This window comes from Eumetopias jubatus, unplaced genomic scaffold, assembly GCF_037043125.1.
Source record: "Eumetopias jubatus isolate StellerSeaLion01/CBP00866 unplaced genomic scaffold, mEumJub1_p1.0 scaffold_16, whole genome shotgun sequence".
NCBI classification, from domain to species: Eukaryota; Metazoa; Chordata; class Mammalia; order Carnivora; family Otariidae; genus Eumetopias; species Eumetopias jubatus.
Window position 1 is genome coordinate 50,464,282 of NW_028274822.1, and position 25,446 is coordinate 50,489,727.

Sequence of the window (25,446 nt, forward strand, 5' to 3'; positions counted from 1 at the left end):
ACCCTCCCCTTTTCTGTCAGTGGGGAGGGCTGCTAGGAGGATGACATGAAATTGTCTGACTCAAGCACTCCGTGTGGTGCCCGACAATGACAGCACTGTAAGTTGAAGGCTAGGAGAGGAACAACCAGCTGTGGGAGCTAGCATAGTTCTTTCTCATGGGGTGTCAGACACTTAACTTTAAGTTGCCTCTAGGCATGAATCTTAATTGACACTTAAACAGGAAAAGGATAAAAAAGCAGATTGGGTTTAGTCTCTGAAAGGTCTTAAGGGATTGGGTTTCGTCTCTGAGAGGTCTTAAGGGACTGGGTCTCGTCTCTGAAAGGTCTTGAGCCTAAATAAGTACCGGAGTCCAGCCCTTGCCTTGTGTCACAGTGCCCAGATGCTGGTGGGTCCTGCCAACCTGACCAGGCCACATGGACAGGGCAGCAGGGCATAAAGGTGCTGAGCAGATGGCCGCTTTTGGCTGCAGGGATGGGAGATGGCATGAAATGGTGACCAGGGGTAAGACAACATAGTCCACACAGCTGCAGGTGTGAAAGTCAAACTCTGTCTTTATTCTTTTATCATTTTATTTGGGATAGGTAGCAGCACTGCCTGGGGAGTTCCCTGGAAGGGGAGGAGAGGGATTCTGTTGGATGGAAATCTTACCTTTGAGCATCAATTATATCTAATGCCTATTTTCAGCACATTTCATGTTAGACTTTTCAATGGCAAGTCAAGGAGTAAAAGGAGGATGGGCTCAGAGGAAAGGTTCTTTGCAATAGTTCAGTGCAGTGGCCAAAAGTTGACTCTTGCATTTCAACATGCATGTGCCTTGGAGTTATGCTTTTTGGAACGTGAATTAAGAAAACACAAAATTTCCAGGTAGCATATAGCTTTCCCCATCTTTCTTGCATCTCTGCCCTTGGTTGATAAGATGCCATACTTTCCTGACAGTCACTAGCAGCTCTGCTACGGGTCTGATACCACGCACATTCATACTGCTGCCACAAAACAAGGCTTTCTAGGTTCTCTGTCTTTTCCAACAGATACCTTTCCGCCACCCCTGCCTCCACCAAAATGAAGGAGAAGCACGTCCTGAGTTGACCACTTCCTCTGGGCCTGGCCAGGCATGCAGCAAGAATGTTGGCTGGTGATGGGCTCAGTACACAGCCCGCAGGACTGAGCAGTGTATATGCTCAGGCTTGACCTACCCTGGCAAAATCTGCAAGGATGTTTGTAGACATTTCAAGTGATTGACTCCTCTGAGGAAATGCTACATTAAAAAAATATATATATACACACATATATTTAATCATTTTTTAAAATCCACAACTGAAAAAAATTCTTTGCCATTGGGTAGAATTAAATCTGACAAGAAACCCTAGAGTTTTATTAGTACCATTATTGTTTTCTTTGGCTCCATGTATTATATTGGTAAAATGACAAAAAAAAAAAAAAAAGGAAAGGAAAAAATTGTAAAAAAGGCAAATATTTTGTACAAAAATACAAAGTTTTAAAAAGCTCTTTAAGTATATCTCATATTATTACTAAAAGTGGGCCTATATATCTGTACGTCTGCGTATTTTTCTTACATTTGGGATTTCAGAAATGTAAGGTACTGTTTACACAGTACAGTTTAAGTTCTTCTTAGAGCTCAACAACCAATGATAGCCTTTTTTCTGATTGGAGCAATCCATACTTTGGAAGATGTGATTTGCATAATTGTGCAGTTACTGGCTGAGGGAAATCTATGTGATTCAGTCCATTTCCATACTGAAAATCAATATATCATACTGGGGGAACATTTTAGTTCTGAAGTCCTTGAGTAAAGGAGGATGGTAAAGATAACCAGCTGTCAGTTTTTTCAGGAATTGGTTTTCAGTGCTTTTTTTCCAATCTGGAGAGAAGGTGATACAATCAGAAAGAAGTATCCTTTGTCTTTGAGAACCATCCAGAAATTTGCTCATGTTTATTACATCACAGTCCATTATAATGCAGATGATAGTACTAAAAGAGAGGAAAAATAATGGACGTTAGTTTTTCTTAAAGAATACCATTAATGTACAATTCAAAAAAAGGAACATAGATTTTTATAGGAAAGATTCCAAAATACATCATTCAATTATGTTTTCAAAGAAATGCCTATAAGGTCATATTCAGATTAACTAAAAGGTAAATTTCTTTTTGAAGGTGCCTATTCTGGGCTCAACTCAAATCCCAAATGGCCAAACAAGGCAAACAAATGACAAGTCTGGGTCACTTCTCACCCTCTACTGTAATTTCTTTCTTTTTTAAAAATTGAGGTATAACTGACATACATTATATTAGTTTCTGGTGTACAATATGATTTGATATTTGTATACATTGTGAAATGATCACCACAGTAACTTAGTTAACATCTGTCATCATACATAGTTAGAAAAATAATTTTTTTTCTTACGAAAGCCTCTTAAAATTTTCATTTTAATTATAGTTAGTTAACATACAGTGTTATATTAGTTTCAGGTGTGCAGTAGAGTGATTCAGCAATTCCCGGTGCTCATCATGACAAGTGCACTCCTTAACCTCTATCTCCTGTTTCACCCATTCCCCCAACCTACCTCCTTTCTGGTAATCATCAGTTTGTTCTCTATATTTAAGAGTCCATTCCTTGGTTTGTCTTTCTTTCTAGTTGTTAATTTGTTTTGTTTCTTAAATTCCACATGAGTGTAATCATATGGTATTTGTCTTTCTCTGACTGATTTTGTCTTAGCATAATACTCTCTAGCTCCATCCATGATACTGCAAATGGCAAGATTTCATTCTTTTTATGGCTGAATAGTATTCCATTGTATACATATAACACATCTTTTTATCCATTCATCTGTCAGTGAAGGCTTGGGCTGCGTTTTCATTTTTTTGATGGTTTCCTTTGCTGTGTAGGAGCTTTTTTGTCTGATGTAGTCCCATTTATTTTTGCCTTTGTTGCCTTTGGTGTCAGATTTAAAAAATCATCATCAAGACTGATGCCAAGGAGCCTACTGCCTATGTTTTCTTCTAGGGATTTTATGGTTTCAGGTCTTAAATTAAGTCTTTAATCCACTTTGAGTTAATTTTTGTGTATGGTGTGCACTTCATTATTTTGCAAATGGCTCTAGTCTGCCTAACACTATTCATTGAAGATACTACCCTTGTGCTGTTATATATTCTTGGCTCCTTTGTCAGTTAATTGACCATATATGTATGGGCTTTTTCTATTCTGTTCCACTGACCTACATGTCTGTTTTAATGCCAATACCATACTGTTTTCATTACTATGCCTTTGTAATATAGTTTGAAATCACAGAGCAAAATGATTCTAGCTTTTTTATTTTCTCAAGATGGCTTTGGCTCTTTGGGGTCTTTTGTGGTTCCATACAAATTTTAGGATTGTTCTATTTCTGTGAAAAATCCCTATGGAATTTTGATAGGGATAGGACTGAATTGCTTTGGCTAGTATGGACATTTTAGCAATAGCCTTCCAATCCATGAGCATGGAATATTTTTCCATTTATTTATGTCATCTTCAATTTCTTTCATCAATGTCTCGTAACTTTTCAGTGTACAGGTCTTTCACCTCCTTGGTTAATTTATTCCTAGGTATTCTCTTTGATGGCATTGTAAGTGGAGATGTTAATTTTTCTTAGCATTATTAGTGAATAGAAATGTAACAGATTTTGGTATACTGGTTTTGTATCCTGCAACTTTACTGAATTCATTTACTAGTTCAAACAGGTTTGTGTGTGTGTGTGTGTGGGTGGGTGTGTGGGTGCAGTCCTTAGGATTTTCTCTATATAAAATCATGTCATTTGCAAATAGTGACACTTTTACTTTTTCGTTTCTAATTTGGATGCCTTTATTCCCACCTCCCCCACCCCCCACCCCAAGGTCTCTGGCTAGGACTTCTAATAGCACATTGAACAAAAGTGGCAAGCATGGCCACATCCTTGTCTTGTTTCTGATCTTAGACAAAAAACTTTCAGCTTTTCACCACTGAGTATGATGTTAGCTATGGGCTTGTCAACATACAACTTTTATTATGTTGAGGCCTCTATATCCACTTTGTTGAGAGTTATTTTACTATAAATGGAGGTTGAATTTCATCAAATGCTTTTCTGCATCTATTGAGATATTATTTTTATCTTTCATTTTGTTTTCCCATGTATCCCATTGATTGATATGTGGATGTTGAACCATCCCTGCCTCCATGAAATAAATCCCACTTGCTTATGGTGTATAATCCTTTTAATATATTGTTGAATTCAGTTTGCTAATATTTTGTTGAGGATTTTTACATCTATGTTCATCAGGGATGTTGGCCTGTAACTTTCTTTCAGCATACCTGTCTGGTTTTGGTATCAAGATAATGCTGGCTTTGTAAAATGAGTTTAGAAGCATTTTCTCTTCTATTTTTTGGAAAAGTTTGGGAAGGTTAGTATTAATTTTTCTTTGCATGTTTGGTAGAATTCACCAGTGAAGCCTTCTGGTCCTGGACTTCTGTTTGTTGGGAGGTTTATGATTATTGATTCAATCTCCTTGCTGGTAATCTGTCTGTTTGCATATTCTATTTTGTTATTCAGTCTTGGTAGGTTTATGTTTCTAGGAATTTATCCATTTCTTCTAGCTTGTCAAATTTGCTGTCAATAATTGTTCATAGTAGTCTCCTATGATCTTTGTGTTTCTGTGGTATCAGTTACAATATCTCTACTTTCATTTCTGATTTTACTTAATTGGGTCTGCTCTCTTTTTTTCTTGGTGAGTCTAGCTATAGTTTTGTTGATTTTGCTTATCCTTTTAAAGAACAAGCTCTTATTTTCATTGAGCTTTAATATTGTGTTCTTAGTTGGCATTGCATTCCTTTCTGCTCTCCTTTTTGTTATTTCCTACCTTCTACTAACTTTGGACTTCATTTTCTAGTTCCTTGAGATGTAAACTTAGGTTATTTATCTGAGTTTTTCTTGTTTATGGAGGTGGGCGTTTATTGCGATGCACTTTCTCTTAGAACTGCTTTCGCTGCATCCTGTAAGTTTTGGTATGTTGTATTTCCATTTTCATTTGTCTCAAGGAATTTTTTGATCTCTCTTTTGATTTCTTCTTTGATCCATTGGTTGTTTAGTAGCATGTTGTTTAATCTTCACATATTGGTGAATTTTCCAGTTTTCTTCCTGTAATTGATTTCTAGTTTTATATCACTGTGGTCAGAAAAGATGTCTGATAGAATTTCATTCTCCTTAAATTTACTGAAACTTTGTCTTGTGGCCTAATATATGATCTATCCTGGAGAGTGCTTCATGTACAGTTGAGAAGAATATGTATTGTTGATTTTTGATGGAGTGTTTTGTATATATGTCTGTTAAGTCCATCTGGTCTAATAAATTGCTTAAGGCTGACGTTTCCTCATTGATTTTCTGTCTGGATGATCCGGCCATTGATGTAAATGGGGTATAAAGTCCCCTGCTACCGTACTGCTGTCTATTAGGTCTGTTACTATTTGTTTCATATATTTAGGTGCTCCGATACTGGGTTCATAAATATTTACAAGTGTTATATCCTCTCGTTGGACTGACCCCTTTATTATTATACGATGCCCTTCTTTGTCTCTTATATAGTCTTGGTTTAAAGTCTATTTTGTCTGATATAAATACAGCTATCCCATCTTTCTTTTGGTTTCTGTTTGCTTGGTGTATCTTCTTCCATTCCTTCACTTTCAGTCTGTGTGTATCTTTGTCTAAAGTGAGTCTCTTGTTGGCAGCATACACACGGGTCTTGTTTTCTTATCCATTCAGCTACTCACTCCACGTAGCTGGTTTTGATTGGGGAATTTAATTCATTTAAAGCAACTGTTAGTAGGTGTATCCTTACTGGCATTTAAAAAAATTGCTTTTTGGTTGTTTTATGGTTCCTCTCTATTCCCTTCTTCTTCTCTTGCTCTCTTCCTTTGTGATTTGATGACCTCCTTCAGTGGTATGCTTAGATCCTTTTCTCTTTATCTTTTGTGTGTTAACTACAGGTTTTGCTTTATTATTACCATGAAGTTTACATGTAACTACTTATAACTGTCTATTTTAACTTGATAACGGCTTAAGTTTGCATTCTAAAGCTCTACATTTTGACTCCCACTTCCTACATTTTATGTTTTTGATGTCACATTTCACCTTGTGTATCCCTAATTATTGTAGTTATAGTTATTTTTACTACTTTTGTCTTTTACCCTTCTACCAGCTTTATAAGTGATTAATCCACCACCTTTACTATTACCCTTACCAGTAAGATTTATACTTTTGTATGTTTTCTTCTTACTAATTAGCACCCCCCTCTTTTTTTTAGCTTAAAATAGTCCCTTTGACATTTCTTGTAAGGCTGGTTTAGTGGTGATGAACTCCTTTAGCTTTTGATTATCTGGGGAAATCTCTCCTTCAATTCTGAATGATGAGGCTTATGGGGTTTCCCTTGTAAATACCTGTTTTCTCTTGTTGCTTTTATTTTTTTTCACGTTTTTACTTAAATTCTAGTTAGTTCACATATATGGTAAAATTGGTTTCAAGTGTAGAATTTAGTGATTCATCACTTATATATAACACCCAGTGCTCATCATGAGTGCTCTCCTTAATACCCATTACCCATTTGGCCCATAAATTCTCATTACTTTTTTTTTTTTAAGATTTTATTTATTTGAGAGAGAGAGAATGAGAGATAGAGAGCACGAGAGGGAAGAGGGTCAGAGGGAGAAGCAGACTCCCCGCTGAGCAGGGAGCCCGATGTGGGACTCGATCCAGGGACTCCAGGATCATGACCTGAGCCAAAGGCAGTTGCTTAACCAACTGAGCCACCCAGGCGCCCCTTCTCATTACTTTTTAATTGTTATGTGTCTTGTGTAGATATCCTTGGGTTCATCTTATTAGAGGCTCTTTATGCTTCTTGGACCTGGATATCTGTTTTCTTCCTCAGATTAAGGAAGTTTTCAAGTAAGTGTTCTGCCCTTTTCTCTCTTCTTCTGGGATCCCTATAATGTGCGTGTTATTATGCTTGATGATGTCACAGAGCTCCCTTTAACCTACTCTTATTTTTGCTGTTCAGGTTGACCACTTTCCATTACCCTGTCTTCCAGATTGCTGTTCTGTTCTTCTACATCCTCTAATCTGCTATTGCTTCCCTCTAATGTATTCTTTGTTACTGAATTCTTTTGGTCCAACTGGTTCTTTTTATATTTTCCATCTCTTTGTTGAAGTTCTAAGTTCATCCCCTCTTTTCTCAAGTGCAGAGAGTACCTTTATGACCATTACTTTGAATCCTTTATCAGTCATATTGCTTATGTTCATTCATTTAGCTCTTTTATTGTGACTTTATCTTGTTCTTTTATTTGGGACTTTTCCCTCTGGCTCCTCATTTTGTCAAACTGTGTTTGTTTCTATGTATTAGGTAGGTCAGCTGCATTTCCTGGTCCTATATAATAGTGGCCTTATATAGAAGAGGTCCTGTGGTGTGCTATTGTGCAATCCCGCCCCCCCCGACCCCCCCACACCCAGTCCCCAGAACCAGGTGCTCCAGGAGTGTCCCCTGTGTGGGCTGCATGTGCCCTCCTGTTGTAGCTGAGCTGAGTGCCTTCAGCACAGCCAGATACAATGACCCACTGTGCCTGCTGTGGGTGCACTGCGCAGAGTTTCCTCCCGGTGCTGTTGAGAGGCCTGTCAGCAGCTGCTATGAATTCACTAATGGGTGGGACCAGCAGTCAGGCTAGCTGCCTGCAATGAGCCTTTCTTCCACAACTGCAGGCCCACCGAAGGGCAGGCTTGTTCCCTGGGCAGCCAGCTAAGAATCCCAGCTGTAGGAACTGCAGGCACTGTGGTGTGTGGGGTTATGTCCTCACCTCCCCAGGGCAGGAGTCACTTTGGAGTAGTATTGTCCTGGCCAGGGCTGCCTGCCAGGTGTGGCAGGGTAGGAGCCACTCTGGAGGGATGCTTGCTGAGATGGGTGGGTGGGCTGGTTGTGGGGAAGGGGGTCTGCAGGAGAATGCCAAGGCAGAGCACGTAAGGTAGATGGAGAGTGTTAGCACTGGCTCCCACAAGCCTTGGCTAGCTAGGCTGGGAAAAAGAAGAGAGATGGTGCCCACCAGCACTGGTGTGGGGTGTAAAGTCTTCACTCCTCAGAGAGAAGCTCTGGGTTTTGAGTTCCTTCCTAATTGGGGGCTCACTGTGCCAGAGGGTGGGATTTACGGCAAGACTGTGTCCCAGCCTCTCCTACCCACTTTGATTTTTTCCCCCTTGTTTGCCTAATTTGTTGGAGTTGCTTAGTCAGGTTTTAAAGGTTTTTTCAGAGCAGTTGTTCCATATGTAGCTGTAGACTTGGTGTGTCCGTGGGACAGGCCATTTTGAATTGGAAGCTGTAATTTCTTGTTTAGGTATTTGTAGTTGCCCCCTGCAACTGATCAGGCTGAGAGTTCCTTATGGGTCTCAAGACCCCTAGCACGTGGGACCAGTGCCTGGTATTCAGTAAATGTCTGTTGAATGGAGGTATGGATAATTTGTGCCCCAGCTACTAGCAACAATAGTTTGAACAAAATGTAGTTGAGGTTTTTTTGTTTGCCACCACCATTTTTATAAAGGTTTTATGAGATATAATTCACATATAAAATTCACCCACCTAAAGTATACAATTCAGTGGCTTTCAGTATATTCACAAATTTGTACAATTTAGAAGTATCTAATTTTAGAACATTTCATCACCTCCAGAAGAAAGCCATACTTATTAGGATTCACTCTGCATTTCCTCCTCCTCCCACCAGAAATATTTAAATCTAGTTCTGATGAAGAAAACAAAGATGCCCCATTCTGAAAAGGGTCATGTATTAAGTGAAGCTTTAGATTAAAATCTTTTGAAATAAAAAGTAGATACATCCCAAAGTCTCTTTGGCTTCTAAGCTTTTCAGGGGTATAGACCATCTCCCTCCATTATCTAGCATAGCACCTGGCCCATACTAGATGCTCAATAAATACATGTGGAATTGAATGGTTGGCCACCTAAATTGTCTGTGTATGGAACTCTATAAAAAAGACATAACACTGGTACTGAATTTATTAACTGACAATATTACAAGATAATGACCTAGAACAGTCTAATATTTACTTCCTATATCTTAGGCACATTTATTAACTTATTTAAGCTCTCATGAGGATACTGTTACTATGTCCTATGAAGAGGATACTGTTACTATTTCCCTGAGGTTGCAACCTTCCCCCCTAATAAGTGGCAGAACCAAGACTAGAGCCCAATTGCCGAGCCTGCCTTCAGAGCCCTTATGCTCCTCACATCTCACGCTTTAACAGGATATAAGCTCTGCAGCCCACCCTTAGATCTCCTCTCCTGCTTACCTGTCTCTCTGTCCTTTTCGCAAATGAAGTTATTGACGTCTTCACACTGGAAGTCATTCCACTGTCCAGCATAAATCAGCCCGGCACAGTCTTCTCCTGGCCCGTGGCCATGACCCCAGTTATCTGGCTGTCCAGCTTTCCAATTTCTTTTAATAAAACAGAAATTGAGTGTTATTTCCAAGTCCTGCAAAAGTTTTCTTTACCCAAGAGCAGCAGAGAAATGTAAAAAACAAAACTGCAGCATGTCATTTGGCCTGGAATGAAAATGCAGCTGTTCTTTCTCTGACTGACTTCTTATTCAGAATAAAAAGCAGCTGTTTTGCAGAGTACTGTGTAATGCAGCATCTCCCTGCAGGCTTGTTATCTTTGCCACAATGAAATCAACTCACTGAGCTGCTTCATCACAATGCTGAGGGAGTAAATCCTTTTGGCAACACAGTTAGATGAGTAACTTTCCAGTGTTTACTCGAATGCCGACTTCTGGGCATGTGTGTAAATGTTTGTGTGTGAATATATATGCACTCGGAGGACACGATACACACACATACATACACTCTCTCACTCTCATGAGAACCCAGAGGTATCCTTGCGCATTTTGATACCTTGCCTGTGACAAGTCACAGCGTCAGGCAGAGAAAGTGAGGGACTGCTGATACACGTTTTCGAGAATTTACAATCACCAGCCCTGGGTTATGGTAGTCTGGCTAAGTTGTAGACAGTTGATTGCTTTAGAGAGAAATAGTAATTTAATCTTACTGAAAATGACTCCTACATTTCCCTGCCTTTTTTGGGAGGGAAATTCTCAAAAACAAGTTTTCTTCAGGATGAGTTCACTTGGGGCTTATTAACTTGGATGCCACAGCTCAAAACACCACTTTGCCAGTTTGCTATTCTTGATTCTATTTCTATGCAATAAATTAGATGTGCTTCTAGGACTCAGAACGTGAAAGCTGAATTTTTTCTAAGAAGCAGGTTTTTGCATAAAAGCTTGTGGTTACTGCCTGAAAAGACAAACTTGCCTCGTGTGGAGGGTCTGAAGAAACATGTGCAGCAGAAGGCTCTTCCCATAAATGATGACTCATTACCCCGTCAGCCATAGGGTGTCCCAGGATCACCAGAGGATACAGCCCCTATTGCCCTATATTTTTTGACAGGAGTATCAGTACGACTGAGGGCAGTGGGAAAGGACGGATGAAAGTCACAGTTAAAGGGTGAGGAGATGAGGTAGAATTGCCTCCCCCACTCTAAACATATACTGGGATTTTTAAAAAATGAAAAGTGACCTCACTTAAATAAATCTAGTGACAAACAGATAGTTTAGATGACACCATCAACCGAAGAGGGTGAAAATGGGATGATACTTAGGAGGGAGCGTTAGAAATATTCATTCACACATTCACTCAACAGATATCCACAGAGCACCTACTACATAACAGGGATGATGGCACATGATGGCAACACAGCAGTGTGGAGAGAAGACGGAATTCCAGCCCTCACGGAACTTGCATAACAGGCAAGAAACAAGTGCATTAAAAATCTCAGACTGCCACGGTGACGACAGAGAGAAATGAGGTTGGAGGGGAAAACAGTTTACTTTCACGGCTGCCCTTCTGTGTGTATTTCCATCCACCTTGTAGGACGCCTTCGGCAATGTCAGCAATGCCTGAGCAGTTGGATACTGCTGATGGACGTTTGGTTAATTTCTGCCAGCACTGCGATGGGGTTTGATTCCAATTTTGTTTACAGAATTTGAGATCTGTGATTCCTGAATGTATAATGATGGGACATTTGATAGTCTTTATCTCAGTTTACTGGGAAGTTGTATAAATAGGACTTTGGATAGAAGAGCTGCTTAGTATTTTTCCCTTGCATTTCCTTCCCTTTAAGCAGAGAAATGGAATTTAGAGAATAAACCAAAAGATAACTGACTGATAAGAAAGGAGATAACCTTTATCACCATTCTCCATTATTTTTCCAGGCCATTGGAAATCTTTGCATGTGATGCTCAAGGTTTTCCTGCGGGACAAGAACTAGGATGCAGTCCTGTGGCTGCGAGTGAGTGACTGAGGGGACAGTACTGGCATGGGTGGGCAGAGGAGGAGCCTGAAGCCAGGCTGCAGGGGGCACTTCGTATTGCAGCCTAAGTACCCAGTCTCTTTGGAAAAGCCAAAATCACATGGAGTGATTTGGAGCAAATACCCTGAGTCTGCATGCTCGCAATACAACAGAAGAGAACATATCAGATAAACAGAGTGTATATATTTTAGAGAAGAATTTCAGCTTAAATCATGCCTTAACCTTCTTTACAAGTAGGTTCTAGAAAGAACATGGCTGAAGCCTGGGCCCCAAATCCCTGAATCCCACATTGTAATAGACATACCACAGAAGTGGTTGGGTAGCAACACACATATGTACTTGGGCAGCATACTCAATCAGTACAGCAGGGGCCTGGGAAGCAGTTGGACTCACTGCTCTAGTCAGCTGGAAACATACAAGCACATCAGCCAGTGGGTGTGAACCTCCCCACTGAGGATTTTGGTTTCTCCTAATGGCAGCAGAGCACAAACTCTCAATCTTGGGAATCGCCCCTTCCAACCTCACGACTTAGTACTTTCTCATCAACCCCAAGATTGAGGCTTCATGGCCAAACAACTTCTGCTGGTAAAAGCCTGGCCTCAAAACAGGAAAATCTTTGTCGTGAGAAGTGTTACTTTGCTGTAGAATTTTCTCCCGATACCAGGGTCTGTATAGATTTCTTGCTGGTGGCTGAAGCCAGCACCACTCTGCTAGAAACATGAAGCACAGACCAGAGTGAGTTTTTAGTAAATTAGATGACTCTGAAGGTTCCCTTCTGGTGGCCATCATTCTATGGCTCTCTAGTCTAAAAAACACAACATGTAATATTATACGGAGTGGTCTGCTTGGACAGAGAGGCAACCCAGTGCAGAGATGGAAGTGTTACTCATCACTTGACAGGATACTTCCACCAAATGATGTCCTGTGCAGGCGACCAAGAAGCGGACAAGAGGAACAGAGGAGCTTCAAGCATGTTTTGGGAAACCCTCGGGAAGATGATCACATTTCTGTTGATCTAAGCTGGGCAACTGCAGGCAGGGTGGGCAGGAAAGGCCTCAAAAGGCTCCCTTACAGTTGTGCTCTGAGCTGAGCCGGTGGGCAGAATCTACGTCCCACTTGGGACTGATTCCCCCCTCCTCCTGGGCAGCCTCCATGAACAATGACGACTCTGCCAAACATACTTGCATCTATTCCATCAGGAGCAGAAGGCTCAGCTGTGATATGCTCCTGGTTTCACCAATCCTCTCTGTCTGTTTTCTATGTCATTGCTTTCAGGTCATTATTATTTCCTTCCTTCTTCCCTTGTTTTGGGATTAATTTGCTCCTCTTCTACCCATACAAGGTGGAAGCTGAGATCGTGGATTTTCAATTTAAAAACTTCCCCCCCCCACCAAACATAAGCACTTTAAAGGAGTCTAAACACTGTTTTAGCTGCATCCCACAAATTTTGATATGTTGTATTTTCCTTTTCTTTGAAACATTTGCAGATTTCCTTTCTGATTTCTTCTTTGATCCATGGGTTATTTAGATGTGTATCCATTAATTTCCACATATTTGGCAATTTTGCAGATATCTTTTTGTTATTGATTTCTAGGTCAAACAACTATATATGCTATACTCTATATAATTTCAGTTCTTTTTAAATTCATTGAGACTTGTTTGATGGCCCAGCATATAGTTTATCTTGGTGAATGTACTGAATGTATTTGAAAAGAGTGTACTCATAGCAGTTGAGTGAAACAGTCCATAAACATCAATTAAGCCAAGTGAGTTGATAGTGTTTACCATATCCCTGATTTTGCTACTTGTTTTGTCAACTACTGTGAGGAGAATGTTGAGCTCTCCCTGAAGCCCTGCCTCTCTGCCGTGTCCACATTTAGGGTTGGTATGTCTGTCTTCTTGATTGTGACATGGTCTTGGAAATCAGATCTTTTTTTTTTTTTTTTACACATGAGTAGGAGAGCAACATGTCTCACGCATATTGCTGCCCCTACACTCTAGAAAAGATCCTCCAGGCCAGCACAGAGGCTGGCTCACAGTGGGCCCTCCAGGATAATTCAGTGAATGTGGACACAGGACTGTGGGTTACTGGATCCCAATCTCTAGTCCGGGGTCTGATGCTGGCCAAGAAAGAAGTTTTCACAGATCTGTGGTGAAATGAGAAAAAATAAAGACAACTGTGTGTGTGTGCGAGTGTGCGCGAGGGTGGGTGTGTTAGAGGAAAGGGGTAAAAGGACAGCTGGGAGACTTTACTGATGCTTCTACAGCCTGGACCAGGCACAGGGAGGTGCCAGAAGCACCGAGGAGGAGGGTGAAGGTGAGTCTGGGCAGACGGAGAAGTCTTTGGGGAGACATACTGGTGAGAGACCCCCTAAGAGCCTGAAGCCCAGACCCCATCCCCAGGCCATGGTGGAGAATGTTCTTCTTCTTTACAACCCTGGTGTGGGATCTGAGTGAGATACTGTGTGTGGCATCTCATTCAGGACATGGTAAAATACCTCAATGCCAGGGAGTAGGATTCTGCAGTGACTGACTGGTGGGAAGACAGTTACGATTATGACAAGATAATGATACTAATACTGGTACGAGTGGGTGACCTTTCTTGAGCACTTCCCATGGGCCACACACTGTCCTAAACGCCTTATATACATAATCCCATTCTGTTTTCACCACACTGACATAGACCCTTCTGTAAGACTTGTTTCTAGACGAGGACATGAGATTTCGCATGCTTGAGTAGCTGGCAGCTATGAAGGCCACGTCCAAGCCTGGAACCCAGACCTCACTGCACTGGCTCCTTTTCTAGTTTGAGCAGTGTTTATTATTCTGTGTCAAGTTAAATTAGCCTTTCGCCATTGAGGCCTCATAATACGTCTGACTAATTTATTCTTGCTTTTAAAACTTGATCCTGGGGACTTGTCAAGTGTACGTGTTCCTTTGGGTGGGAAACGAGAGGCACAGTGGTGCTGTGGTTAGGGTGCAGAAGCTGAGGGTCTTGTGGGGCTCCAGGGTGGCCATGGCTGGGGATGGAGTTCCCAGGAAGGGGTCTGGTGAGCTCGTCCTTCTCCTGTCCCAGGTACTGACACGGGAGCTCTCCTCCCAAGTCACCCAGCTCTTGCTAGAGCCCAGGGAAGAGGAGAAAAGTGCCGCCTTGGGGCAGCTGGTGAAGACTGTAGTGTTCCAGCTCAGTCCCTCCTATATGGGTCAGTCCAGTTTTTTCTTGGAGGAAGGCTTCTAGCTGAATTTCTTAGTGAGTCTACGCTAGAACTTTTTTGCACTTAGGGCTGTGAGGAAAGTGGAGGCTCGCCTACCCTCAACTGCCTTAAAAAAAAAAAAGAAAGATCCTGGCAATCTTGTCTAAGACAAGCTTTATCTTTGTCCTTTAATAACTTCTGCCTTCCATCGCTACTGCCGACCCTCCCAACTGTTTTGAATCTCCTGAGGTATATCTCTGCCATGCTGGGTGATCTCCTTTGGGCTGTCAGCCAACCCCCTGAGTGCCAGAGTGTAGTATAGCTTCCTTTCCCCAAGGACAGGTGCAGAGGGAGTAGACAGGACATCTGTTGGCCCAGCAGGCAGATGGCCATTGGTCCTGGGGGCACGGTGAGGCTCACCTTCGGAGCAGACCTAAAACCTGCCAATGTTCCATCTTGATGTTTGGTCATTGTTTTGTAAAGAAATGGCCTTATTTTGGTTTCTGCCTATACCCTCTAATCTTGCTTGTCACGTGGAAGATCTGTCTACCTGTGCCCAGGCACACGCACACAGGAACATTTTTTTTTTTTAAGATTTATTTATTTTTTACAGGTGCCTGCATAGCTCAGTCAGTTAAGCGACTGCCTTCAGCTCAGCTCATGGTCCCAGGGTCTACGGATGGAGCCCCGCGGCGGGCTCCCCACTCAGCGGGGAGTGTGTTTCTCCTTCTCTCCCTACTCCACCATGCTTTCTCTCTCTCAAAGAAATTTTTAAAAAAATTATTTTTTAGAGAGAGAGTGCACGAGTCGGGGGTGGGGGTGGGCAGAGGGAGAGAGAGAATCTCAAGCAGACTCTCCGCTGAGTGCAGAGCCTGACTTGGGGCTCGATCTCATCACCCTGAGATCATGACCTGAGCTGAAATCTCAAGAGTCAGATGCTTAACTGACTGAACCAACGAGGTGCCCCCACAGAAACATTTTAAAAACTCTCACGGGCTTCTCCACCACCTCTGGCCCTTGCTTCCCCTCCTTGACTGCTACAGGGCCTGCCTCAATATCCCTGGCACTGTCTTAGCCCTGAAACACCTCACTGTCTCCTCCCCGGGTGCCATGGTCATGGCTGTCTCCATACCGTGACAGTCTCATGCCTGCTTGAGCCTCTGCAGGGTCTGCCTCTTTTCTCCAGCAAAGGAAAGTTGGTTATTCAGAGGTGAGTTTTCATAAATTCTGCTTCATGTGGTGCAGTTTGTTGCATATTTTCACATTCATTAGAAGCAAAGTAGGAGTTGGAAGAAGTGAAAATCAAATTGGTACAATTCAGCCCATCTTCTGACCCTGGGGTAGCATTAAGGAAGGAGTTGACATGACAGCCCCAGGGGTGGAATTAGGGGCCCAGAAGTCTCTATGAGCCTGGGAGCCTGAGCAGGTATTGTAAAGGGTTTCCATTCTTTGTTGCTGCCTTTATAGAACTCAGGTCACACCAGACTTACAAGGACTTTTCAAACACTTAGGGGATGATTATTCCCCACACACCGCACCTTTGTTCCTGGTGCGCCTGTTATTAACTTGTAGTTCATAATCACACCCTGGCCAGAAGCCCAGCTGGGGTCAGGGCCACTGAGGTGTTATCTTGAAGGGAGCTCCTGGCCCTTGAACAGGGGTGAGCTCTCATCGTGCCTGAAGTAGTCTTATCCTTCACAGCAGCGTTTAAAGAGAACACCTCACCTCAAGTACCATACTGTGAGATGTTATGAGTCTCTGATTTTTTTCCCATAGAAATGAAAAAAATTCACACCATGAAAAGAAAAAAAGAAAACAACCCTAGTTTATAGCATATTGACTCTCTACCACACATGGAAATACACAACTAGTAGCAGAAGCCTCAATGTGAGGGGTATCTAGGACACAGGGTGGTTAAAGAAGAGATTGCAAGGGGTCAGGCAAGGGGTGGAAAACAGAGAACAGCCTGGAAGGTTCTGAACACTCACTTATACTCTGGAGACGTCCCATCCAGCCACTTCCATTCATTTTCATGCTCTGCGTCTGTGAGGCCGATCCAGTGGCTATCTCTCCCTACTATTTGCTTCTTTATCCATTGCTGAAAGATAAATCCGTGACAGTGTGGTATTACTTGGAGGGGAACAGATATCTAGAGGAATTCCCCCTTCCCCTGAAACATATGGGAGGAAAGAAAGAACATTTAAAAGAGAATGTGTGTTAGAGTATGTACATGCTTCTGCTCTTTTACTGCACCTGTTTTGTTTTGCAGTGTTTTGGGGCTTTGACACGTTTTCCTTCTATAAGTTTGTAAGTGATATTTAAGGGATGCTCTTCCTCTTCTAGATCACCCAGACAACTTAATGAATTCCACCAGGCTCCATCCCTTTCTGTCACCCGTCAGCCCAGTGTTCTGGTAATACCAACAGCCCTGGCATTATCGAGCTCTTCCTCTGGCCAGCTCCCATGTCCAACGTGCCACAAGAAACCTGTCTGTAAGCCTTCAGCAACCACGGTAGTTAAGTGGCTGAGCTGAGACTGGACCCAAGTCTACCAATTCTAAAGCCCGGGTACCTGCACCTGGCCATCCCCAGTCAGTTACTGCAGGAAACCTGTTTCCAGGGCCACATCTGCTGAAGATACTTAGGGAAAAGGAAGGAGGTTGCTGGAACTGTGTGGCACCAAAGAGCACTAGCATTATTGCTGGAGGGACCCCCATTTCAGGTTCAGCTCTGCATTTACTTGTCATCCTATGAATAAAGCCATGAAGCCTTGTGGGGCCTCAGTTTTCATCTGTAAACGGGGGATAATAATACCCATGGGTTCTGGGGTTGCTGTGAGGGGTAAAGGAGAAAGAAGTGCCTCGTACAGTGCCTGGCCCATAGGAGGGGCCTAGGGAGTGGTCACCAGTGTGACCATGTGTGAGCTCTGCCCCGGGGCCTTCTCCACTGCTGAGGCCACCCATCTGGTCCCTGGCACCCACCCCTACAGTGCTCATGCCCCTTGGCTTCTCTCTCCACACGTGTTTGGTGCCAGCCAGCAGACTTCTCTTCCACATTACAGCTCTTTCGACAGCCACCGGCAGGAGCCACCCATCTCCAGGCTTAATAAAGCAGTATCTTCCAGCTGGAAGCAAGAGAACACAGTTCCCGTGCCGTGAATGCTTCTTGTCACTGGATAAGGCCCGAATCTCCACAATGTGGCCTTCTGTGTTTATGTGACTTACGGATTTTTGATATCTTTGAATCCCCAGTTAAGCATGCAATTTCCAGATGTAAACGATCCTTATAGTTTTTCTCCAAGCATGCCACAGACATACCTGTTCCTCTCTTGTGTTTATGAAAACGAGATGTGAAGACTTGTCTTCACAGAAGAGTTTTGCATCCTCAAAAATTTCTTTCTCAACCGAAAAATAGTAGCATTTATCCGTGAAGTTCTTCCAGTGAGGTGGGCAGCCTAGGAATGCAAACGTTTAAAATATTAATTAAGAAAACAAACACATACACAAAGCACTACGCCTTTCTTCAGTTATATTTAAGAGGCCATGGCTTTGGCCTTGCTTCTTTCCAAGGCCAGGAGCAGTTCCTGCGTCCGTGTGTGATCCCACAAGTGGCCCGAGACAGCCACGCTGGGAGCAAAGACTGGGGGGTGGGGGAGGGGGGAGCGACAGGCTGCAGAGCACACAGTAGTTAAAACTACAGAGCCTGGAAAATTATTGATGCTGGGTCTTAGTTCCTCTGCATCTGGATTAGTCTTTACAATGACAGAAATAACAGGAACAACAACAAAAGGCTGAGCAGACACAGATGTGCCACATCAGTCTGGAGTCATATGGAACCTATCAATAAATAGATGGGAGAACCCGGAACCAAAACTGGGCTTGTGGAAAAATGAAGATGACCAGAGTCGTGCTTAAGGAAATCAAGTGGAACTGGGTGTGATTCAAAGGAGAGAAAAAACAGGCTTGCTTGCTAACCAGACATTGAGGGTTTTGCCAAATTATCAAAATTTAGGAATCGAGTTTCCTAATTATAAAAAAGCTAGAAGCACCAGAACACCCTCTCAAAACTATGCAATCTGGGCTTTAGTAACAGAAAGTTCCATCTACACGGTTACTGAGGGCTTCTATCCCCAAGGTGAAGGGCATAGAATGAGAACAAGATTGGCTGGGGGCAGCCAGCCTCAGACTTGCATGAAGGAAATGTCTGGGGATGCATTTGTCCCTGAGGGCCTGACTCTGCTACATAAACACGTGTGAGGGATGGCGTTGAGAGAGAAACACATGTGCCTGAGTGACGCCTCCTGGCTCAGAGGCCTGTGAGAGCAACAGGGGCCATGTGCCTGCCCACACGGTGCCTTCAAAGCCAAGTAAAGCAGGGCGTGGGGGGCACATGGGGCTGCATGCTGTGGGCCGGCCACAAGTGCACACAGCGCCCCTGACCCCGGGTGTGAGGGAAGTCTCAGACTTACCATTGGCCTCGGGTGCTGAGGTTGGCTCGTTCTGTAGGGCTAGGGGCATCGCTGCCCCTGATGGGCCTGGGGGGCCAGGGGGGCCCTTTGGGCCTGGCATGCCTGGCACCCCAGGCAAGCCTGGCAGCCCCCGTGGTCCAGGCACCCCCGGCTCTCCCACGGTGCCCTGCAGTCCCTGGAAGCCAGGAGGGCCCTGAGGGCCAGGGAGTCCGTCCTTGCCTGGTGGGCCGGGGGGGCCTGGGTCCCCACTGGGGCCCTGAGGACCGGGCTTCCCGGGGGATCCACGGGAGCCCTTGGGGCCCTGCAAGCCTTTGGAGCCTTTGCCGCCACGCTCTCCGGGGGGGCCAATGGGCCCAATTGGGCCCCTCTCACCGGCGGGGCCAGGTGGACCAGGCTCCCCCTTCTCTCCTTTCTGTCCTTTGTTGCCAGTGGGACCAGGGGGTCCCTGTTGTCCTCTGTCACCTTTTGGACCCCTGGGGCCAGGAGGACCTAAAATATAAAAAAAAATGTAAATGGCATGAACATGAAATCCATAGTGAGTGGTAGTGAAGAATTTATCTTCTTATAAACTCTCCAACTAAAAAAAAATCTAGATGTCCAAAATATATACATTAAGGAGCGCTGCTTGCTTCACCATACTATTGTTGACGGTATTTTTTTTTTTTTTAAACAAAAGGTTTCTTTACTAAGCTCACCCTTTCTGCTCCAAGCATTTAGAATATATCTTACTGGCACACAGTGCTCTGGTATCTCGACGGATGTTTTCAGGGGAGGGACATCTTCACAGAGTGACTCACACCATTAACGTGGGCTCCCTTAGTCGTCTGGGACTGTTCTGTCACCAGCAGAAAAACCGTGCAGGCTGGGATGGTGGCTTCCCTCCTACTTGTTTCCTTTTCTTTTCATTAGTTTAACAAATATTTCTTAACAACCTGTTAGATGCCAAGCACCGTGCAAGGTGCTGGGGGATAAAAAGTTGAATGAAAAAGGCCATCAAATGTTGAGAGGCACCTTCGTGCTAATTCCCTCACCACACCAAGGCCAGTCTCGTCTCTGTCACATCACCCCCAGCTCTCCTGTCTCCTCCACCGACCGTGCTGTGGGGATGCTGCTGTCCTTGGGGCTGGGCCTACCTCACCTGCGGACCAGCTCAGAGGGTCTTGGTGGGAAAGGGCTCGATGGGCTGGGCTCAGAAGAGTGTCCTCCTCCCCAGCTGGTTAGTTCAATAATGCAAACAGGGAAGGTGGGCTAGAGAAAAAAACAGGTGACCCTCGAACAGGTGAGAAAAAAAGGACACCATTCTATTCCCAAAGGAAGAAGGCAAATATCTGTTCATCCCTTATCATCCTAGAGAAGCTCACATAACCTGGGGTGGTTTTTTTCTGTAAGTTCTCAGGGGCAAAAGGAAACTGCACGCAAATACACCACAACCAGGATTTGTAGAGTGAATGAGTTTTCGAGGTACTTTCACATACGTTATGTCACCTGACCTTCATCTATGACATTTTATTCCCGGAGCACATTTGAGGACATGTAGAGCCAGAGAGGCCAAGCTTCTTCTTCAACACTAGCTCCTCAAGACAGATACGCCCAGGAGGATGAAATGTGGACAGTCACAGTCTAGTAGTGGAGCTCGGACAGGAATTCTGGTCTTCTTACGTGGAAATGACTGTACCTAGGAAGACACTGTTCTCAAATACTCTGCTATCCAGAATTTTTGAGTTTCTGAAATCTCACTCTTCTACAGGAGTAAGTGAAAGAGATCCATACTCATTCTTTCCATAGAAGTGGAAAGCCTTTCAGGCTGGGTGGGCAGAAGTGCGAGGGAGACGAAGGGTAGGTGGGCTTCCCACCCTGTGTTTCTTTTGATGCCCTTGCCCTACTCCTCCTGTACCAGCTGGTCAGGACAGAACAGTGAAGTAGGTCTTCCTGCCTCAGGAGGGGGATCTCTCTGCCCAACTCTCCTTTCTAGGCCTTGATGGGTGTCCACTGCACCTTCACACTATCCATGGCCCCAATGAGCCCACCCATCTCTGTTCTCTCTTAGTGAGAACCTCAGCTCTGGACTCAGCTTTCCTTATTTAAGGCTACCCATGATATCGTCCTCGGATTTATCTGAGGCAGACCTTCTACTGAGCTATAAGAGAGTTTATGCTAATGGTTAGAACTAGTTTCAACATGTCCCTTTCTAGGGTTACCTGCTCCATAAGTGAGAGACTTGAGAAGACTTTGCGATGAATTTTCTCTCTGAACCCAACTCACTGACTTCTGCCCCCCAGCTCCTGTTGGCTCTTCTCTATCATCAGCTCTCCTGGTCCCTATGTCCATCTCCTAGTCCGATAGTCCACTTTCTCTGGGATGTCCTGCCAGCATCTGCAACCTGGCATGTCTCAAACTGACCTAGCCTCTCTTTACTGTTATGCCCTTCACCACATCATCACAACCATCTCCTCCTTCCGTCACTCATCATGACCCAGTGTAAGGGTTAACTTCTTAACTGCTCTTCCTACCTTCGATTCCTCTCCATTCACCCCCTCTGCATCTTTCCTACATTTGTCTTCCTTACCCATAACTCTGATCTCTACCTCCTCTAGAATATTCAGCCCCCACTACTTGGTCATCTGGTATTAAATCAAGGCTTTCATGACCTGGCCTAACATGCGTTTATTCCATCCTCCTCTGCACTTCTGCATCTCTTCTCGTAGAATTTCCTCTGCCCATATCCATCTGGAAAATTCCAGTCCACCTACCATGTAATTCTCCCAGGTGGAAGTTTTTCCTCTTTCTCTCATCTTTTAGTACTTGTTTGTTCTTTGAGGGCACTTTCCCAACTTGCAGCTAGCAGTGTCTGGTTACATAGTCATTATTCAGACAGTGTTTATCAAATCAATGTGTGTCACAGATCCAAAGACCTGGAGCACTGATACCAACATTTTAGGCCCCAGGAGAGACCAGAAGGGAGAGATTTCTGGGGAACAGTGGCCTGATTCGTATCCCTCACCTCATTCTAAGAAGTACAGCTCCACTCAATCTACGTTACCAGGATGACCCTGGCTGCTGCTATGGAATATGATCCTGGGGAGACTGGTCTTTCTCAACTCTACTCACATCTAAGAATTGACCCAGTGGTCTCTGCATCTGCAATCTGAGGACTGTTTTTTTTTTTTTTAAACCGAGGAGGCTCATTAAGTGCATTAGTAAAGATAGGGAAGGTGGATTTTCACTGCCAAATCTATCTCCTGTAAAAAGGTATCTTAGTTCATTTGTGTAGTTGAGAAACAGTGTCCTAGAGATTAACAGTGGGAAGGTGGCATATGCATTCCTCCATAATGGAGGTATCATTATGGAAGGTTCTAGTGGAACAATACTGACAACAGGCCAACACAACCACAACAAATACAATAATAGCAAAAATAAAAGTAGCTTTGTTTCTCACCTATTTCTGTTTCATGTTCTACGTTTAGCCTTATGAAATCCACATAATTAAGAAGGTCTGTTGGGAAATTCAAGTGCTTTAGAGATTCTTTGTCCTTATTCTCTTTATGGGTTTTGCCAACAATCAGTGTTTCTCATTTGCTCACAACTGGGTTTGGTACTATACTTGCAGGTGACAGGAAAGGAGTTTACCTGTGCCCATGGAATAGAGACTGTTCAGGGGTTTGTCTTCCTGATGTGACAGACCGATGTGATAGGGAGTTCTGTTTCTCCCAGAACACCTTCCTCTGGTTTCTGACAGAACTCCAAAGACACACTCTCTTCCTCTCCTGATATGAACCCAAGACCTCCCTTACCTAGGATGACAGCTTTTCATTAATCTTATTTCTTTCTGGGGCTGGGTAGTTGATGGTATTCAGCTATTTCCCTCTGAACTGCTTCTCAAATGTCCCCACTCACTCCACACAAAAGTTGTGGCTTATTTTAAGAACGGCACCAAACGTGGATTCCACAGTCAGTGCAAAATATCAGCAGATGCTAACTTCGAGATCTTGGGGAGGAAAGGAAAAGACGTCAAAAGAAGATAGACTTTTTGCCTTTGATAAAGGTAGAAAATCTTACTTGTGATGCATTTCCCAGCTGGATGAGCATAAAAACTGAATTTTTTTACACAAAACATTACATCGACCACAAATAAGTTATCTGACTCTTAATAAGTTTGAATACTCATGACTGTGGATAAACTCCCAGCAAGCACAGTGTTAATGATTTCTTCATCTACAGCTGTCCTAGCCTTGGGAAAACCGTCATGGTGCTAGACCAGGAAGCTGGCCTTCCAATGTTGGGCTAAATAAAAATGTACTCTATGGGTCACCACCCCTAGTGCCTTAAAACCAAAACAGTTAGATAAATGACACGAGAGTATTTATAAGTGTGTGTAGTAACAACTTGTCCTCCGAGCTGAGAATGTGCTGATGCTACCATGTGGAGGCACGTGTGACAGCCCGCTCAGAAGCAAATTTGAGAGTTGCTTTCAAGGCCAAGCGAGTGGCCCCCTGGCTCCAGATTCTGAAATGTCAGGATACCCACCACGGTGCTGGTAAAGCCATCACAAGTTCCCGAAACATCTGACTGTGACGTAGACCAAGCCTGGGAGCAGCCCAGGTTTCACTGCCAGCAAAGCCCCCTCCCTGTGTTCCCTACCCTCCAGACTGGGGAAACTTAAACACCCGAATCCTCCAAACAAGCAGTTTAAAGAGGACAGATGATTTTACATCACTGTGCTGTTTCTGCTTCGGACACCAGACTGCCGGCCTTGGGGAGGGCCCAGCCCTGTGTCCTACCCCTGAGATAAAGTTTCCAATTTGTTTGCCAACAAGACAGAAAGTAGAGAAACCACTTGAATTCTTACTGCCATCCAAAATTTTGGAGACTTGCTTTTAGAACCTCTAGTGTAAGGATGGAAGACAGAGAAAACTAGTAATATAATCAGAGACCTTTTTGCTTCTCATTTAAAAATCTAAATTAATCAACATTTACCAAAATACCTACGTTATGAAAGAGTCATTGTGTTTCACTGAGGTACTTTCAAAGCACTTTTTTCACTGAGGAAATTTAAAAGATATTATTTGGCAATCATTCTGAGAAATAATTCAATTCTTAACCTCATGTTTAAGACAGCCTTCTGGAATGCCACAGAGGCTCCTTCTCCACAAATATACCCTTGTCCACAGCGTATATTTAAACCACCATTTCTCACCAACTGGCCACAGTCTGCTTCTGTGCCTTACAGTGGCCGCTCTGATGGGTCCTCAACAGGCGGTCTTGTTTGAGGGAGCATGGCAAGAGTGAGTAGGGTTGGCACTGAGAGAAACTGAGGCTTCCTGCCTGATGCTTTCCACCTTCCTAGGTGTCTGTCAAGATCCAGCTCAAATGTCAATCTCTTACTGAAACCTCTACCGATTGCTCTCCTGAAAATAAACTTTCCCACATTTCAACCTCCCAAACATGCCATCTGTTCTATTTCATCGTGTCACACGGCAGCAGGGTGTCATGTGGAAGCGTGGGTTTGGGAACTAGAAAGATCCAAGGTTAGCACTGACATTTACTAGCTCCTTGGCCTGGGATAAGTTCCTTAGGCTCTCTGTGCCACGGTTCCCAGCCCTGCAAATGGGGACTGCTGGTAATTCCCGCCCTAAAGAGCTGTAACGAAAGCAGACAAGCGAACCGAGTGCTCAGCAGCATGCCTGGCATACTGCAGACACCAGACTGAAAAAGGAGTTGAAGCTAGCTGTCGGCAGCACCTGAGTCTCATTCCTCTCCAGGGCTGGGCCCCAGGACACCAGCAGTAAGGACTTTTAGACCCAAATCGATGTTGACCCTCTCCCTACGATTTCATTCCTTGGGCACACGCAGCTGTTGTTTTCCACTTGATGTAGTGGCTGAGGCTGCAGCGGGGGGACATCTTGAGGAGGCGCTGAACTTACACGTGGGTGGAAATATTAGCCAACCACCCACTAGGCACTGCACTAAGAGCTTTATTTACATTAGCTCATTAAGTTCTCATCACTCCACAAAAGGTAGACGCAGACGAGGATGAGGAACTTGGTGTCTGTGTCTGGGTCTGTCCCATTCCCGAGCTCTTGTTCTCACCCCCTAAATCTGATGCCTCTCTCAGAAGAGCAGAGGAAGAGAAACCTCCACTTGGGCTAGGAGGGGGCAACTTAACATTCTCTGCAGCTTGCAGAGAAAAGCTCAGGGTGTGATGTGAACTTCCTACCCAAGAGTGCATTATGACACATGAAGTCCTCCATATACATAATAAGCATAAAAATATGTACATTATTTGTAACAAAAAAAAGAAGGCTTTCTAAATAAGGTCGTCTTTTGGGTTTTTTTGGTTTACG

The 25,446-nt window shown here is 43.8% G+C and overlaps 1 protein-coding gene across 1 annotated transcript in view; it reads right to left on the minus strand.

The window, feature by feature from the left end:
* Positions 1-1,471: 1,471 nt before the first annotated feature.
* Positions 1,472-25,446, minus strand: part of COLEC12 (collectin subfamily member 12) — a 186,495-nt gene continuing 162,520 nt past the window's right edge. Inside the window, exons 6-10 of the mRNA XM_088019331.1 lie at positions 19,106-19,594; positions 17,955-18,091; positions 16,627-16,736; positions 9,369-9,514; positions 1,472-1,989 (exon numbers count right to left, since the gene is read on the minus strand). Of these exons, the coding sequence (XP_087875457.1) occupies positions 1,970-1,989; positions 9,369-9,514; positions 16,627-16,736; positions 17,955-18,091; positions 19,106-19,594 (902 nt within the window). The 3' untranslated portion in view covers positions 1,472-1,969. The remainder of the gene's footprint in view (positions 1,990-9,368; positions 9,515-16,626; positions 16,737-17,954; positions 18,092-19,105; positions 19,595-25,446) is intronic.